The sequence below is a fragment of the Oncorhynchus mykiss genome, unplaced genomic scaffold (genome assembly GCF_013265735.2).
Source record: "Oncorhynchus mykiss isolate Arlee unplaced genomic scaffold, USDA_OmykA_1.1 un_scaffold_225, whole genome shotgun sequence".
NCBI lineage: Eukaryota > Metazoa > Chordata > Actinopteri > Salmoniformes > Salmonidae > Oncorhynchus > Oncorhynchus mykiss.
The window spans coordinates 164,426-181,655 of NW_023493693.1; the positions used below are offsets into that span (position 1 = coordinate 164,426).

The 17,230-nt window shown below is 47.6% G+C and overlaps 1 protein-coding gene across 4 annotated transcripts in view; it reads right to left on the reverse strand.

Moving 5' to 3' along the window:
• Positions 1–17,117, reverse strand: part of LOC110510702 (amyloid-beta A4 precursor protein-binding family B member 2-like) — a 48,237-nt gene extending 31,120 nt beyond the window's left edge. For 2 of the 4 annotated variants that reach the window (XM_036973194.1, XM_036973195.1), the window contains exons 1-7: positions 16,715–17,117; positions 11,018–11,226; positions 5,810–5,872; positions 5,156–5,235; positions 4,701–4,752; positions 2,691–2,837; positions 997–1,133 (exon numbers count right to left, since the gene is read on the reverse strand). In XM_036973194.1, coding sequence (XP_036829089.1) covers positions 997–1,133; positions 2,691–2,837; positions 4,701–4,752; positions 5,156–5,235; positions 5,810–5,872; positions 11,018–11,226; positions 16,715–17,033 — 1,007 coding nt within the window. In that variant the 5' untranslated portion in view covers positions 17,034–17,117. The remainder of the gene's footprint in view (positions 1–996; positions 1,134–2,690; positions 2,838–4,700; positions 4,753–5,155; positions 5,236–5,809; positions 5,873–11,017; positions 11,227–16,714) is intronic. The other 2 variants (XM_036973196.1, XM_036973197.1) reach the window with 1 other exon arrangement.
• Between the last annotated feature and the right edge of the window lie 113 nt (positions 17,118–17,230).

Below are 17,230 nucleotides of genomic sequence, written 5' to 3' on the forward strand. Positions count from 1 at the left end.
TGAACTTGAAACTCTCAACCCGCTCCACTACAGCCCTGTCGATGTTAATGGGGGCCTGTTCGGTCCTCCTTTAGTCCTGTAGTCCACGATCAGCTCCTTTGTCTTGATCACGTTGAAGGAGAGGTTGTTGTCCTGGTACCACCAGGTCTCTGACCTCCTCCCTATAGGCTGTCTCAACGTTGAGGGAGAGGTTGTTGTCCTGGTACCACCAGGTCTCTGACCTCCTCCCTGTAGGCTGTCTCATCGTTGAGGGAGAGGTTGTTATCCTGGTACCACCAGGTCTCTGACCTCCTCCCTGTAGGCTGTCTCATCGTTGAGGGAGAGGTTGTTGTCCTGGTACCACCAGGTCTCTGACCTCCTCCCTGTAGGCCGTCTCATCGTTGAGGGAGAGGTTGTTGTCCTGGTACCACCAGGTCTCTGACCTCCTCCCTGTAGGCCGTCTCATCGTTGAGGGAGAGGTTGTTGTCCTGGTACCACCAGGTCTCTGACCTCCTCCCTGTAGGCCGTCTCATCGTTGAGGGAGAGGTTGTTGTCCTGGCAACACACGGCCAGGTCTCTGACCTCCTCCCTGTAGGCTGTCTCATCGTTGAGGGAGAGGTTGTTGTCCTGGCACCACACTGCCAGGTCTCTGACCTCCTCCCTACAGGCCGTCTCATCGTTGTCGGTGTTCAGGCCTACCACTGTTGTGTTGTCAGCAAATTTAATGATGGTGTTGGAGTCGTGCAGTCGTGAGTGAACAGGGAGTACAGGAGGGGACTGAGCACGTACCCCTGAGGGGCCCCCGGGTTGAGGGGGCGGCCCGTCAGGAAGTCCAGGATCCAGTTGCAGAGGGAGCTGTTTAGTCCCAAGGTCCCCCTTGGTCCCCCCCCAAAGTCCCCCTCTCCCAATCAATCACTCTGTCATTTCACTGTGTGTGTGTGTGTGTGTGTGTGTGTGTGTGTGTGTGTGTGTGTGTGTGTGTGTGTGTGTGTGTGTGTGGTCGTCATGGTAACTCACCTGACATTGTCACGGCCGACCCCCCAGACACGAATGCTTGCTATTGGCTGAGAATGAAGCACGTTGCCAAGACAACGGTCCGTAGGATCAACCAGGTTCAACATGTTGTTCACCAGAACCAGATACATGTCCTGACCCTGCAAACACACACACACACACACACACAGAAACACACACACATTAATCCTTGATATTGGTCTGAATGGCGTAGATTAAAGTACCAGTCAAAAGTTTGGACACACCTACTCATTCAAGGGTTTTAGAACACCTACTCAGTCAAGGGTTCTAGAACACCTACTCATTCAAGGGTTCTAGAACACCTACTCATTCAAGGGTTCTAGAACACCTACTCATTCAAGGGTTCTAGAACACCTACTCATTCCAGGGTTCTAGAACACCTACTCATTCAAGGGTTCTAGAACACCTACTCATTCAAGGGTTTTAGAACACCTACTCATTCAAGGGTTCTAGAACACCTACTCATTCCAGGGTTCTAGAACACCTACTCATTCCAGGGTTCTAGAACACCTACTCATTCCAGGGTTCTAGAACACCTACTCATTCCAGGGTTCTAGAACACCTACTCATTCCAGGGTTCTAGAACACCTACTCATTCCAGGGTTCTAGAACACCTACTCATTCAAGGGTTTTTCTATATTTTTTACTATTTTGCAGAATAATTGTGAAGACATCAACACTCTGAAATAGCACATCTCTCCCTCTCTTATGCTCTCTTATCTCCTCCTCTTTCTTCCCTCCATCCTTATCTCCTCCTCTTTCTTCCTTCCATCCTTATCTCCTCCTCTTTCTTTGTTCCATCCTTATCTCATCCTCTTTCTTCCCTCCATCCTTATCTCCTCCTCTTTCTTCCCTCCATCCTTATCTCCTCCTCTTTCTTCCCTCCATCCTTATCTCCTCCTCTTTCTTCCCTCCATCCTTATCTCCTCCTCTTTCTTCCTGCCATCCTTATCTCCTCCTCTTTCTTCCCTCCATCCTTATCTCATCCTCTTTCTTCCCTCCATCCTTATCTCCTCCTCTTTCTTCCTGCCATCCTTATCTCCTCCTCTTTCTTCCCTCCATCCTTATCTCATCCTCTTTCTTCCCTCCATCCTTATCTCCTCCTCTTTCTTCCTGCCATCCTTATCTCCTCCTCTTTCTTCCCTCCATCCTTATCTCCTCCTCTTTCTTCCCTCCATCCTTATCTCCTCCTCTTTCTTCCTTATCTCCTCCTCTTTCTTCCTTCCATCCTTATCTCCTCCTCTTTCTTCCTTCCATCCTTATCTCCTCCTCTTTCTTCCCTCCATCCTTATCTCCTCCTCTTTCTTCCCTCCATCCTTATCTCCTCCTCTTTCTTCCCTGCATCCTTATCTCCTCCTCTTTCTTCCTGCCATCCTTATCTCCTCCTCTTTCTTCCCTCCATCCTTATCTCCTCCTCTTTCTTCCCTCCATCCTTATCTCCTCCTCTTTCTTCCTGCCATCCTTATCTCCTCCTCTTTCTTCCCTCCATCCTTATCTCCTCCTCTTTCTTCCCTCCATCCTTATCTCCTCCTCTTTCTTCCTTATCTCCTCCTCTTTCTTCCTTCCATCCTTATCTCCTCCTCTTTCTTCCTTCCATCCTTATCTCCTCCTCTTCCCTCCCTCCATCCTTATCTCCTGCTCACTCACTCTCTCCTCTCTCTCTCACTCTCTCTCACCTCTCCCCAGATGCCGACCGTGTCTCTGATGTTGCTCTTGCAGTAGGATAGCTGTCGGATACAGTTGTTAACGGCAACACTACTCTTCCCTGGCGACAGGTCCTCTTCTGCCATCTCTACCCAACCCAGAGACTGCACCGCAAAACACTACACACACACACACACAGACAGACAGACAGACGCAGGTTACACATACACACACACAATTATTATATTGTATGATAAGGTGGAAGGATGGAAGGATGGAGGGATGGAGGGATGGAGGAGTGGAGGGGTGGTGGAGGGATGGAGGGGTGGTGGAGGGATGGAGGGGTGGAAGGATGGAGGGATGGAGGGGTGGTGGAGGTATGGAGGGGTGGAAGGATGGAGGGATGGAGGGGTGAGGTATGGAAGGATGGAGAGATTGAGGGGTGGAGGGGTGGTGGAGGGATGGAGGGGTGGTGGAGGGATGGAGGGGTGGAAGGATGGAGGGATTGAGGGGTGGAGGGGTGATGGAGGTATGGAGGGGTGGAAGGATGGAGGGATGAGGTATGGAGGGGTGGAAGGATGGAGGGATGGAGGGATGGAGGGATGAGGTATGGAAGGATGGAAAGATGGAGGGATGGAGGGGTGGTGGAGGTATGGAGGGGTGGAAGGATGGAGGGATGGAGGGGTGAGGTATGGAAGGATGGAGGGATTGAGGGGTGGAGGGGTGGTGGAGGTATGGAGGGGTGGAAGGATGGAGGGATGGAAGGATGGAGGGATGGAAGGATGGAGGGATGGAAGGATGGATGGTTCTAATGGAAGAGGTAGACAGACTGAACTCGACATATGGATGGAGGGATGGAGGGGTGGAGGGAGGGAGGGATGGAGGGATGGAGGGATGGAGGGATGGAGGGATGGAAGGATGGAGGGATGGAAGGATGGAGGGATGGAGGGGTGGAGGGAGGGAGGGATGGAGGGATGGAGGGGTGGTTCTAATGGAGGGAAGGATGGATGGTTCTAATGGAAGGAGGGATGGTTCTAATGGAAGGAGGGATGGTTCTAATGGAAGGAGGGATGGTTCTAATGGAAGAGGTAGACAGACTGAACTCTACATAACCTTTGACTGAACACACCGAGAGAGGAGGGAGAGAAGGAGGGAGAGAGGAGGGAGAGAAGGAGGGGGGAGAGGGAGAGAGGAGGGAGAGAAGGAGGGGGGAGAGGGAGAGGAGGAGGGGGGAGAGGGAGAGGGAGGGAGAGAAGGAGGGGGGAGAGGGAGAGGGAGGGAGAGAAGGAGGGGGGAGAGGGAGAGGGAGGGAGAGAAGGAGGGGGGAGAGGGAGAGGGAGGGAGAGAAGAAGGGGGGAGAGGGAGAGGGAGGGAAAGCTCATTTTCAGCAGTCTATTCATCAACTATTAATCTGACCTCAACACAGACTGACAAGAAAGAGAGAAACAGACAGAGAGAGAGAGAGAGAGAGAGAGAGAGAAGAGAGAGTGAGAGAGAGAGAGCGAGCGAGAGAGACAGACAGGGAGAGAGAGAGAGAGAGAGAAGAGAGAGATAGAGAGAGAGAGAGAGAGAGAGAGAGAGAGAGAGAGAGAGAGAGAGAGAGAGAGAGAGAGAGAGAGAAGAGAAAGAGAGAGAGAGAGAGAGAGAGAGAGAGAGAGAGAGAGAAGAGAAAGAGAGAGAGAGAGAGAGAGAATCCAGAAAGAGCCGTTAAATTCTAAATTCTACAACCACCTAAAAGGAAGCGATTTCCAAACCTTCCACACATTGTTACAACACTGTACATAGACAGTAATATATTTCAACTGTCTGTATTCTTGTGAAACTTCTGTGAGTGTAATGTTTACTGTTAATTTGTTAAAAGAGAGAGAGAGACCTATTTATCATAGCAGCAGTGCAGTTCTCAGTCTGTCCACAGAGGGGCAGTGTTGTACAGCTCTCAGACAGCCCAAACTGACAACACTCTCTCTCTGTCTCTCCACACACAGCATCACAACAACAGGGATACACACACAGACAGAGGACACACGTGGTGGGCCTCTCACCTTGGCCTCAGGGTCACTGTTAGACTCCTCCTCTTCCAGTGGGAGAGGGATCCTGGGGGGAGGGATGGGGGGGGGGACAGAAGAAAAATAACCTATGACTGTGTGGCTCGCAGTTTCCTCCTGCCTTTGGGTACGCAACAATATCACCTTTTATAGAGGTCTGTCTGTCTGTCTGTCTGTCTGCCCGGTCTGTCTGTCTGTTGGTCTGTCTGTCTGTCTGTTGGTCTGTCTGTGTCTGTCTGTCTGTCTGTTGGTCTGTCTGTCTGTCTGTTGGTCTGTCTGTCTGTCTGTTGGTCTGTCTGTCTGTCTGTTGGTCTGTCTGTCTGTCTGTTGGTCTGTCTGTGTCTGTCTGTCTGTCTGCCCGGTCTGTCTGTCTGTTGGTCTGTCTGTGTCTGTCTGTCTGTCTGTCTGTCTGTCTGTCTGTCTGTGTGTGTGTGTGTGTGTGTGTGTGTTACCGTAGCGATGCATATCTGAGCGTAGCTCCCTCAAACTCCTTCAAGCTGGGGTCAGGGTTCACCGTGGCCGCCTGCAGGTCCTGGTGCACAGATATGACATCATGCTCACTCATTACATCATCAGACAGAGACAGACAGCCAGCCAACTAGCCAGACAGACAGACAGACAGATAGAACCCTGAACTCAGACAGATAAAACCCTGAACCCAGACAGATAGAACCCTGAACCCAGACAGAGAGAACCCTGAACTCAGACAGATAGAACCCTGAACCCAGACAGATAGAACCCTGAACCCAGACAGATAGAACCCTGAACCCAGACAGATAGAACCCTGAACCCAGACAGATAGAACCCTGAACTCAGACAGATAGAACCCTGAATCCAGACAGATAGAACCCTGAACCCAGACAGATAGAACCCTGAACTCAGACAGATAGAACCCTGAACCCAGACAGATAGAACCCTTAACTCAGACAGATAGAACCCTGAACCCAGACAGATAGAACCCTGAACCCAGACAGATAGAACCCTGAATCCAGACAGATAGAACCCTGAACCCAGACAGATAGAACCCTGAACCCAGACAGATAGAACCCTGAACTCAGACAGATAGAACCCTGAACCCAGACAGAGTCTAGAGGAGAGATAGTTACCTTCCAAACCTCACTATCAATCTTTCCCCCACTCACAGCTCCAACATCACCCCACAGCTGCTTCTACACACACACACACACACACACACACACACACACACACACACACACACACACACACACACACACACACACACACACACACACACACAGTGGTGGGGGGGTGAGGGATGAGAAGAGAGAGAGAGAGACAGGACAAGAATTTTAGGTCTACTGGTTTAGTAGTGGGGGGGGTTATTGGTCACTACACACCTAGACAAGATCTACTGGTTCTGGGTTTAGTAGTGGGGGGTTATTGGTCACACCTAGACAAGGTCTACTGGTTCTGTTTTTAGTAGTGGGGGGGTTATTGGTCACTACACACCTAGACAAGGTCTCCTGGTTCTGGGTTTAGTAGTGGGGGGGGGGGGTTATTGGTTAAAGTATAGATATATACACAGTAATAACTATGTAATACACATCCATCTAGAATAACCCACCCAAACACACATCTATCCAGAATAACCCACCCAAACACACATCCATCCAGAATAACCCACCCAAACACACATCCATCCAGAATAACCCACCCAAACACACATCTATCCAGAATAACCCACCCAAACACACATCCACCCAGAATAACCCACCCAAACACACATCCATCCAGAATAACCCACCCAAACACACATCCATCTAGAATAACCCACCCAAACACACATCCATCTAGAATAACCCACCCAAACACACATCCATCCAGAATAACCCACCCATAACCCACCGAAACACACATCCATCCAGAATAACCCACCCAAACACACATCCATCCAGAATAACCCACCCAAACACACATCCATCCAGAATAACCCACCCAAACACACATCCATCCAGAATAACCCACCCAAACACACATCCATCCAGAATAACCCACCCAAACACACATCCATCCAGAATAACCCACCCAAACACACATCCATCTAGAATAACCCACCCAAACACACATCCATCCAGAATAACCCACCCAAACACACATCCATCCAGAATAACCCACCCATAACCCACCCAAACACACATCCATCTAGAATAACCCACCCAAACACACATCCATCCAGAATAACCCACCCAAACACACATCCATCCAGAATAACCCACCCAAACACACATCCACCCAGAATAACCCACCCAAACACACATCCATCCAGAATAACCCACCCAAACACACATCCATCCAGAATAACCCACCCAAACACACATCCATCCAGAATAACCCACCCAAACACACATCCATCCAGAATAACCCACCCAAACACACATCCACCCAGAATAACCCACCCAAACACACATCCATCCAGAATAACCCACCCAAACACACATCCATCCAGAAGAACTCCCCCAAACACACATCCACCCAGAATAACCCACCCAAACACACATCCATCTAGAATAACCCACCCAAACACACATCCATCCAGAATAACCCACCCAAACACACATCCATCCAGAATAACCCACCCAAACACACATCCATCCAGAATAACCCACCCAAACACACATCCATCCAGAATAACCCACCCAAACACACATCCATCCAGAATAACCCACCCAAACACACATCCACCCAGAATAACCCACCCAAACACACATCCACCCAGAATAACCCACCCAAACACACATCCATCCAGAATAACCCACCCAAACACACATCCATCCAGAATAACCCACCCAAACACACATCCATCCAGAATAACCCACCCATAACCCACCCAAACACACATCCATCCAGAATAACCCACCCAAACACACATCCATCCAGAATAACCCACCCATAACCCACCCAAACACACATCCATCCAGAATAACCCACCCAAACACACATCCATCCAGAATAACCCACCCAAACACACATCCATCCAGAAGAACTCCCCCAAACACACATCCATCCAGAATAACCCACCCAAACACACATCCATCCAGAATAACCCACCCAAACACACATCCATCTAGAATAACCCACCCAAACACACATCCATCCAGAATAACCCACCCAAACACACATCCATCCAGAATAACCCACCCAAACACACATCCATCCAGAATAACCCACCCAAACACACATCCATCTAGAATAACCCACCCAAACACACATCCATCTAGAATAACTCACCCAAACACACATCCATCTAGAATAACCCACCCAAACACACATCCATCCAGAATAACCCACCCAAACACACATCCATCCAGAATAACCCACCCAAACACACATCCATCTAGAATAACCCACCCAAACACACATCTATCCAGAATAACCCACCCAAACACACATCCACCCAGAATAACCCACCCATAACCCACCCAAACACACATCCATCCAGAATAACCCACCCATAACCCACCCAAACACACATCCATCCAGAATAACCCACCCAAACACACATCTATCCAGAATAACCCACCCAAACACACATCCACCCAGAATAACCCACCCAAACACACATCCATCCAGAATAACCCACCCAAACACACATCCATACACACACCTGGGATACAGGGGTGGTCTGCTTCTGTCCTGTAGGTGGCACTGTGGGCTCTTTATAAACCTGGGATACAGGGGGGGTCTGCTTCTGTCCTGTAGGTGGCATTGTGGGCTCTTTATAAACCTGGGATACAGGGGTGGTCTGCTTCTGTCCTGTAGGTGGCACTGTGGGCTCTTTATAAACCTGGGATACAGGGGTGGTCTGCTTCTGTCCTGTAGGTGGCACTGTGGGCTCTTTATAAACCTGGGATACAGGGGTGGTCTGCCAGACACTGGGACGACCTGGGATACAGGGGTGGTCTGCCAGACACTGGGACGACCTGGGATACAGGGGTGGTCTGCCAGACACTGGGATGACCTGGGATACAGGGGTGGTCTGCCAGACACTGGGATGACCTGGGATAAAGGTGGACAGAGCAGGTCTGATGGGAGGGGTTGAGGGGAGCTGAAGGACTGGATGGTGTTCAGAGATAGATGGGAGGGGTTGAGGGGAGCTGAAGGATGGGACTGGATGGTGTTCAGAGATAGATGGGAGGGGTTGAGGGGAGCTGAAGGATGGGACTGGATGGTGTTCAGAGATAGATGGGAGGGGTTGAGGGGAGCTGAAGGATGGGACAGGATGGTGTTCAGAGATAGGGACGGCAGGGTAGCCTAGCGGTTAGAGCGTTGCCACTTAATATCATGTTTATATACCCTACATTACTCATCTCATATGTATATACTGTACTCTATACCATCTACTGCATCTTGCCTATGCCGTTCGGCCATCACTCATCCATTTATTTATATGTACATATTCTTATTCACTCCTTTACACTTGTGTGTATAAGGTAGTTGTTGTGAAATTGTTAGATTACTTGTTAGATATTACTGCACGGTCGGAACTAGAAGCACAAGCATTTCACTACACTCGCATTAACATCTGCTAACCATGTGACCAATAACATCTGCTAACCATGTGACCAATAACATCTGCTAACCATGTGACCAATAACATCTGCTAACCATGTGACCAATAACATCTGCTAACCATGTGACCAATAACATCTGCTAACCATGTGACCAATAACATCTGCTAACCATGTGACCATTAACATCTGCTAACCATGTGACCATTAACATCTGCTAACCATGTGTATGTGACCAATAACATCTGCTAACCATGTGACCAATAACATCTGCTAACCAAGTGACCAATAACATATGCTAACCATGTGTATGTGACCAATAACATCTGCTAACCATGTGACCAATAACATCTGCTAACCATGTGACCAATAACATCTGCTAACCATGTGACCAATAACATCTGCTAACCATGTGACCAATAACATCTGCTAACCATGTGACCAATAACATCTGCTAACCATGTGACCAATAACATCTGCTAACCAAGTGACCAATAACATCTGCTAACCATGTGTATGTGACCAATAACATCTGCTAACCATGTGACCATTAACATCTGCTAACCATGTGACCATTAACATCTGCTAACCATGTGACCATTAACATCTGCTAACCATGTGACCATTAACATCTGCTAACCATGTGACCATTAACATCTGCTAACCATGTGAACATTAACATCTGCTAACCATGTGACCAATAACATCTGCTAACCATGTGTATGTGACCAATAACATCTGCTAACCATGTGACCATTAACATCTGCTAACCATGTGATCAATAACATCTGCTAACCATGTGACCATTAACATCTGCTAACCATGTGACCAATAACATCTGCTAACCATGTGACCAATAACATCTGCTAACCATGTGACCTATAACATCTGCTAACCATGTGACCAATAACATCTGCTAACCATGTGACCAATAACATCTGCTAACCATGTGACCATTAACATCTGCTAACCATGTGACCATTAACATCTGCTAACCATGTGACCAATAACATCTGCTAACCATGTGACCAATAACATCTGCTAACCATGTGACCATTAACATCTGCGAACCATGTGACCATTAACATCTGCTAACCATGTGACCAATAACATCTGCTAACCATGTGACCAATAACATCTGCTAACCATGTGACCATTAACATCTGCTAACCATGTGACCATTAACATCTGCTAACCATGTGACCAATAACACCTGCTAACCATGTGACCAATAACATCTGCTAACCATGTGACCAATAACATCTGCTAACCATGTGACCAATAACATCTGCTAACCATGTGACCAATAACATCTGATAACCATGTGACCAATAACATCTGCTAACCATGTGACCAATAACATCTGCTAACCATGTGACCATTAACATCTGCTAACCATGTGACCAATAACATCTGCTAACCATGTGACCAATAACATCTGCTAACCATGTGACCAATAACATCTGCTAACCATGTGACCAATAACATCTGCAAACCATGTGACCAATAACATCTGCTAACCATGTGACCAATAACATCTGCTAACCATGTGACCAATAACATCAGCTAACCATGTGACCAATAACATCTGCTAACCATGTGACCAATAACATCTGCTAACCATGTGACCAATAACATGTGATTTGATTTGATGTCTTCAGATCTCACTGTTACAATTAAATAGAAAATGCGTGGCTCTATTTAATCAAATGTCATCGTCAGGGATCCAAATATTATCGCTTTCGCCCCTAAAAATACAAAAAAAATGTAATTCTAGGTGTTTACCTGGTGGTCTGGAGGTGGGGAGGCTGAGGTGGTGTCCCCCAGGCTAGAGCCCTCCTGTCTGGTGAGAGGGTCTCTGGGCGCTGGTCTCTCCCACTGTGTGGCTCCACTAGGGATATGCCAGTAGTAGATATCAGCCTTGTCTGTAATCCTCTTCCATCCTGGAGGAAGGTCCCCTTCTGTCTGACAGCCCTGATGATCACTCCAGATATCTGAGACAAACATGGTCATATTACCTCGATTGACTCTGTACCGGTACCCCCTGTATATAGCCTCCACATTGACTCTGTACCGGTACCCCCTGTATATAGCCTCCACATTGACGCTGTACCGGTACACACACACACACACACACACACACACACACACACACACACACACACACACACACACACACACACACAGCATCACACCATCACCCTCACACACTCACTTCCCCAAACACCCTCACACACCCCTGCAGCCCCCTCTCCCCCACCCACACATGCACACACTTTTGTCTCTGTGATGGTGATGCATAGCTAGCTTCATACTGACTAGACACTAGACACTAATACCTAGCTAGCTTCATACTGACTAGACACTAGACACTAATACCTAGCTAGCATCATACTGACTAGACACTAGACACTAATACCTAGCTAGCATCATACTGACTAGACACTAGACACTAATACCTAGCTAGCATCATACTGACTAGACACTAGACACTAATACCTAGCTAGCTTCATACTGACTAGACACTAGACACTAATACCTAGCTAGCATCATACTGACTAGACACTAGACACTAGACACTAATACCTAGCTAGCTTCATACTGACTAGACACTAGACACTAATACCTAGCTAGCATCATACTGACTAGACACTAGACACTAATACCTAGCTAGCTTCATAATGACTAGACACTAGACATTAATACCTAGCTAGCATCATACTGACTAGACACTAGACACTAATACCTAGCTAGCATCATACTGACTAGACACTAGACACTAATACCTAGCTAGCATCATACTGACTAGACACTAGACACTAATACCTAGCTAGCATCATACTGACTAGACACTAGACACTAATACCTAGCTAGCATCATACTGAGTAGACACTAGACACTAATACCTAGCTAGCATCATACTGACTAGACACTAGACACTAATACCTAGCTAGCATCATACTGACTAGACACTAGACACTAATACCTAGCTAGCATCATACTGACTAGACACTAGACACTAATACCTAGCTAGCATCATACTGACCTGACACTAGACACTAATACCTAGCTAGCATCATACTGACTAGACACTAGACACTAATACCTAGCTAGCATCATACTGACCTGACACTAGACACTAATACCTAGCTAGCATCATACTGACCTGACACTAGACACTAATACCTAGCTAGCATCATACTGACTAGACACTAGACACTAATACCTAGCTAGTATCATACTGACTAGACACTAGACACTAATACCTAGCTAGTATCATAGTTCATAGTATCTTAGTTCATCCCAAGATGGCATAGCAGTTCAGACTTATTTTTGTCCTCGTCCTGTCGTGTATATAAATATATAGATATATTTACAACTTTTTTTTTTCACATACATTTTTAATTTTCCAAAAACTCATCTTCAGAACACTCTCCTGCAATCCGCTTCACCAATTTATATTTATATAAAAAAGTATTATTTACCTCAGATCTGTAATCCTCCGAGAGGCTAGCCAGAAATTAGCCAGAAGCTAGCCGGGAGCTAGCCAGAAGCTGGTCCAGAAGCTACTCTGAAGCTGGTTCAGAAGCTAGTTAGCTTATTTACTGGCTAATCGTTAGTACTCAGCTAACCACGGTTTGTGGTCATCGGCTGTCCTTTGGCTCGAGAATCTATCGCCAGTTTTGTACGGCGCGGTGCAGCGCAGCGCGGCTCGGAACGGAACATACCGGATTTCGGCCGCTGGCTCTGGACATTCATACCTGGATCTCGCAGCTAGCTAGCTGCTATCCGTGTGACTATCGGCTTTCGTCGGTTCCTGAGCTAACATCAATTGTTCCGGAGCTAGCCAGCTGAAGAGTTCCATCAATCACTCCTGGGCTGCAGTCACCTATCCGGACCCGTTTTGCTGCCTACGCGGAGCCCCACCAGGCCTTCACAGTTGGACTGCCGACGTTGTCTACCCGAGGGAATTGTCCGGCTGGCTCCTCCGGCGCAACGTTGCCTGGGCGCCCATCTGCGGCCTGCTAGCCGTTGGCTATCTTATCGGCTGCTATCTGAATAGACAATCGGACAATTTTTATTTTATTTTATTTTATTTATTTTTCTTCTTGGGCCTCTATAACTATATCTATTGTTTTTATGTTTGTTGTTGTTGTGTGATTTGGATTAATCCCCTCTACCTCACGGAACCCCACTAATCTACTGACCGAACGCAAGAGGTGGCTAATAACAGACCTCCATTCTATGCTAGCTTGCTCCTATGCTAGCTTGCTACCGATTTAGCTGTCTAAATCGCCGTGACCCCCAACCAACCTCTCCACTCACTGGACCCTTTTGATCACTCGACTGAGCATGCCTCTCCTTAATGTCAATATGCCTTGTCCATTGCTGTTCTGGTTAGTGTTTATTGGCTTATTTCACTGTAGAGCCTCTAGTCCTGCTCATTATACCTTATCCAACCTATTAGTTCCACCACCCACACATGCAATGACATCTCCTGGTTTCAATGATGTTTCTAGAGACAATATCTCTCTCTTCATCACTCAATACCTAGGTTTACCTCCACTGTATTCACATCCTACCTTACCTTTGTCTGTACATTATACCTTGATGCTATTTTATCGCCCCCAGAAACCTCCTTTTACTCTCTGTTCCAGACGTTCTAAACGACCAATTCTTATTGCTTTTAGCCGCACCCTTATTCTACTCCTACTCTGTTCCTCTGGCGATGTAGAGGTGAATCCAGGCCCTGCAGTGCCTAGCTCCACTCCTATTCCCCAGGCGCTCTCTTTTGACGACTTCTGTAACCGTAATAGCCTTGGTTTCATGCATGTTAACATTAGAAGCCTCCTCCCTAAGTTTGTTCTATTCACTGCTTTAGCACACTCTGCCAACCCGGATGTTCTAGCTGTGTCTGAATCCTGGCTTAGGAAGACCACCAAAAATTCAGACATTTTAATTCAAACTACAACATTTTCAGACAAGATAGAACTGCCAAAGGGGGCGGTGTTGCAATCTACTGCAAAGATAGCCTGCAGAGTTCTGTCCTACTATCCAGGTCTGTACCCAAACAATTTGAACTTCTACTTTTAAAAATCCACCTCTCTAAAAACAAGTCTCTCACCATTGCCGCCTGCTATAGACCACCCTCTGCCCCCAGCTGTGCTCTGGACACCATATGTGAACTGATTGCCCCCCATCTATCTTCAGAGCTTGTGCTGCTAGGCGACCTAAACTGGAACATGCTTAACACCCCAGCCATCCTACAATCTAAACTTGATGCCCTCAACCTCACACAAATTATCAATGAACCTGCCAGGTACCTCCCCAAAGCCTTAAACACGGGCACCCTCATAGATATCATCCTAACCAACTTCCCCTCTAAATACACCTCTGCTGTCTTCAACCAAGATCTCAGCGATCACTGCCTCATTGCCTGCATCCGTAATGGGTCAGCGGTCAAACGACCTCCACTCATCACTGTAAAACGCTCCCTGAAACACTTCAGCGAGCAGGCCTTTCTAATCGACCTGGCCGGGGTATCCTGGAAGGATATTGATCTCATCCCGTCAGTAGAGGATGCCTGGATATTTTTTTTAAATGCCTTCCTAACCATCTTAAATAAACATGCCCCATTCAAGAAATTTAGAACCAGGAACAGATATAGCCCTTGGTTCTCCCCAGACCTGACTGCCCTTAACCAACACAAAAACATCCTATGGCGTTCTGCATTAGCATCGAACAGCCCCCGTGATATGCAGCTGTTCAGGGAAGCTAGAAACCATTATACACAGGCAGTTAGAAAAGCCAAGGCTAGCTTTTTCAAGCAGAAATTTGCTTCCTGCAACACTAACTCAAAAAAGTTCTGGGACACTGTAAAGTCCATGGAGAATAAGAACACCTCCTCCCAGCTGCCCACTGCACTGAAGATAGGAAACACTGTCACCACTGATAAATCCACCATAATTGAGAATTTCAATAAGCATTTTTCTACGGCTGGCCATGCTTTCCACCTGGCTACTCCTACCCCGGTCAACAGCACTGCACCCCCCACAACAACTCGCCCAAGTCTTCCCTATTTCTCCTTCTCCCAAATGTGCTCAGCTGATGTTCTGAATGAGCTGCAAAATCTGGACCCCTACAAATCAGCCGGGCTAGACAATCTGGACCCTTTCTTTCTAAAATTATCTGCCAAAATTGTTGCCACCCCTATTACTAGCCTGTTCAACCTCTCTTTCGTGTCGTCTGAGATTCCCAAAGATTGGAAAGCAGCTGCGGTCATCCCCCTCTTCAAAGGGGGTGACACTCTTGACCCAAACTGCTACAGACCTATATCTATCCTACCATGCCTTTCTAAGGTCTTCGAAAGCCAAGTCAACAAACAGATTACCGACCATTTCGAATCTCACCATACCTTCTCTGCTATGCAATCTGGTTTCAGAGCTGGTCATGGGTGCACCTCAGCCACGCTCAAGGTCCTAAATGATATCTTAACCGCCATTGATAAGAAACATTACTGTGCAGCCGTATTCATTGATCTGGCCAAGGCTTTCGACTCTGTCAATCACCACATCCTCATTGGCAGACTCGACAGCCTTGGTTTCTCAAATGATTGCCTCGCCTGGTTCACCAACTACTTCTCTGATAGAGTTCAGTGTGTCAAATCGGAGGGTCTGCTGTCCGGACCTCTGGCAGTCTCTATGGGGGTGCCACAGGGTTCAATTCTTGGACCGACTCTCTTCTCTGTATACATCAATGAGGTCACTCTTGCTGCTGGTGAGTCTCTGATCCACCTCTACGCAGACGACACCATTCTGTATACTTCCGGCCCTTCTTTGGACACTGTGTTAACAACCCTCCAGGCAAGCTTCAATGCCATACAACTCTCCTTCCGTGGCCTCCAACTGCTCTTAAATACAAGTAAAACTAAATGCATGCTCTTCAACCGATCGCTACCTGTACCTACCCGCCTGTCCAACATTACTACTCTGGACGGCTCTGACTTAGAATACGTGGACAACTACAAATACTTAGGTGTCTGGTTAGACTGTAAACTCTCCTTTCAGACCCATATCAAACATCTCCAATCCAAAGTTAAATCTAGAATTGGCTTCCTATTTCGCAACAAAGCATCCTTCACTCATGCTGCCAAACATACCCTTGTAAAACTGACCATCCTACCAATCCTCGACTTTGGCGATGTCATTTACAAAATAGCCTCCAACACTCTACTCAACAAATCTAATACAGCTAGACACTAGACAACACACAGCACATCCTGCAGGAGAGAGAGAGCCTAACACACACACACACACACACACACACACACACACACACACACATACACACACACACACACACACACACACACACACACACACACACACACACACACACACACACACACTGAGCCACTGACCAAATTCTCCCACACTGCACTCTTTCCTCATACACAATATAGTGTGTGTGTTCCAGGCCTACCTGGGAGGGGAGGTGAGGTGTTCTCCTGAGACAGAGAGGACCAGCCAGGAGAGTTCATGTCCTGGATCCTGATTACAACACAGTCTGTCGTCACCTCTTCAACACTATCCTTCTGCCTCAGAGGAGAGGAGGAGGAGGAGGGGAGGGGAGGGGTTTCTTCAGGACTGCTGTGTCTGGGTGTGGATGGAGGAGGGGGATACGGAGAGTCTTTAACAGATTTGAGGAGCCTAAAGCTGGGGTGGAGGTCTGGGTGGCTCCCCTGGTCTGGAGCTTTGACCTGGTTCTCACTCTTCAACAGAGGCCTCCTCTCCTCCTCCATCTTCTCCTCCTCTTCCCTCTCCTCCTCTTCATCCTCTATCCTCTCCTCCTCTATCCTCTCCTCCTCTATCCTCTCCTCCCCAATCCTCTCCTCCTCTTCCTCCTCTATCCTCTCCTCCTCTATGCTCTCCTCCTCTTCCTCCTCTATCCTCTCCTCCTCTATCCTCTCCTCCTCTATCCTCTCCTCCTCTATCCTCT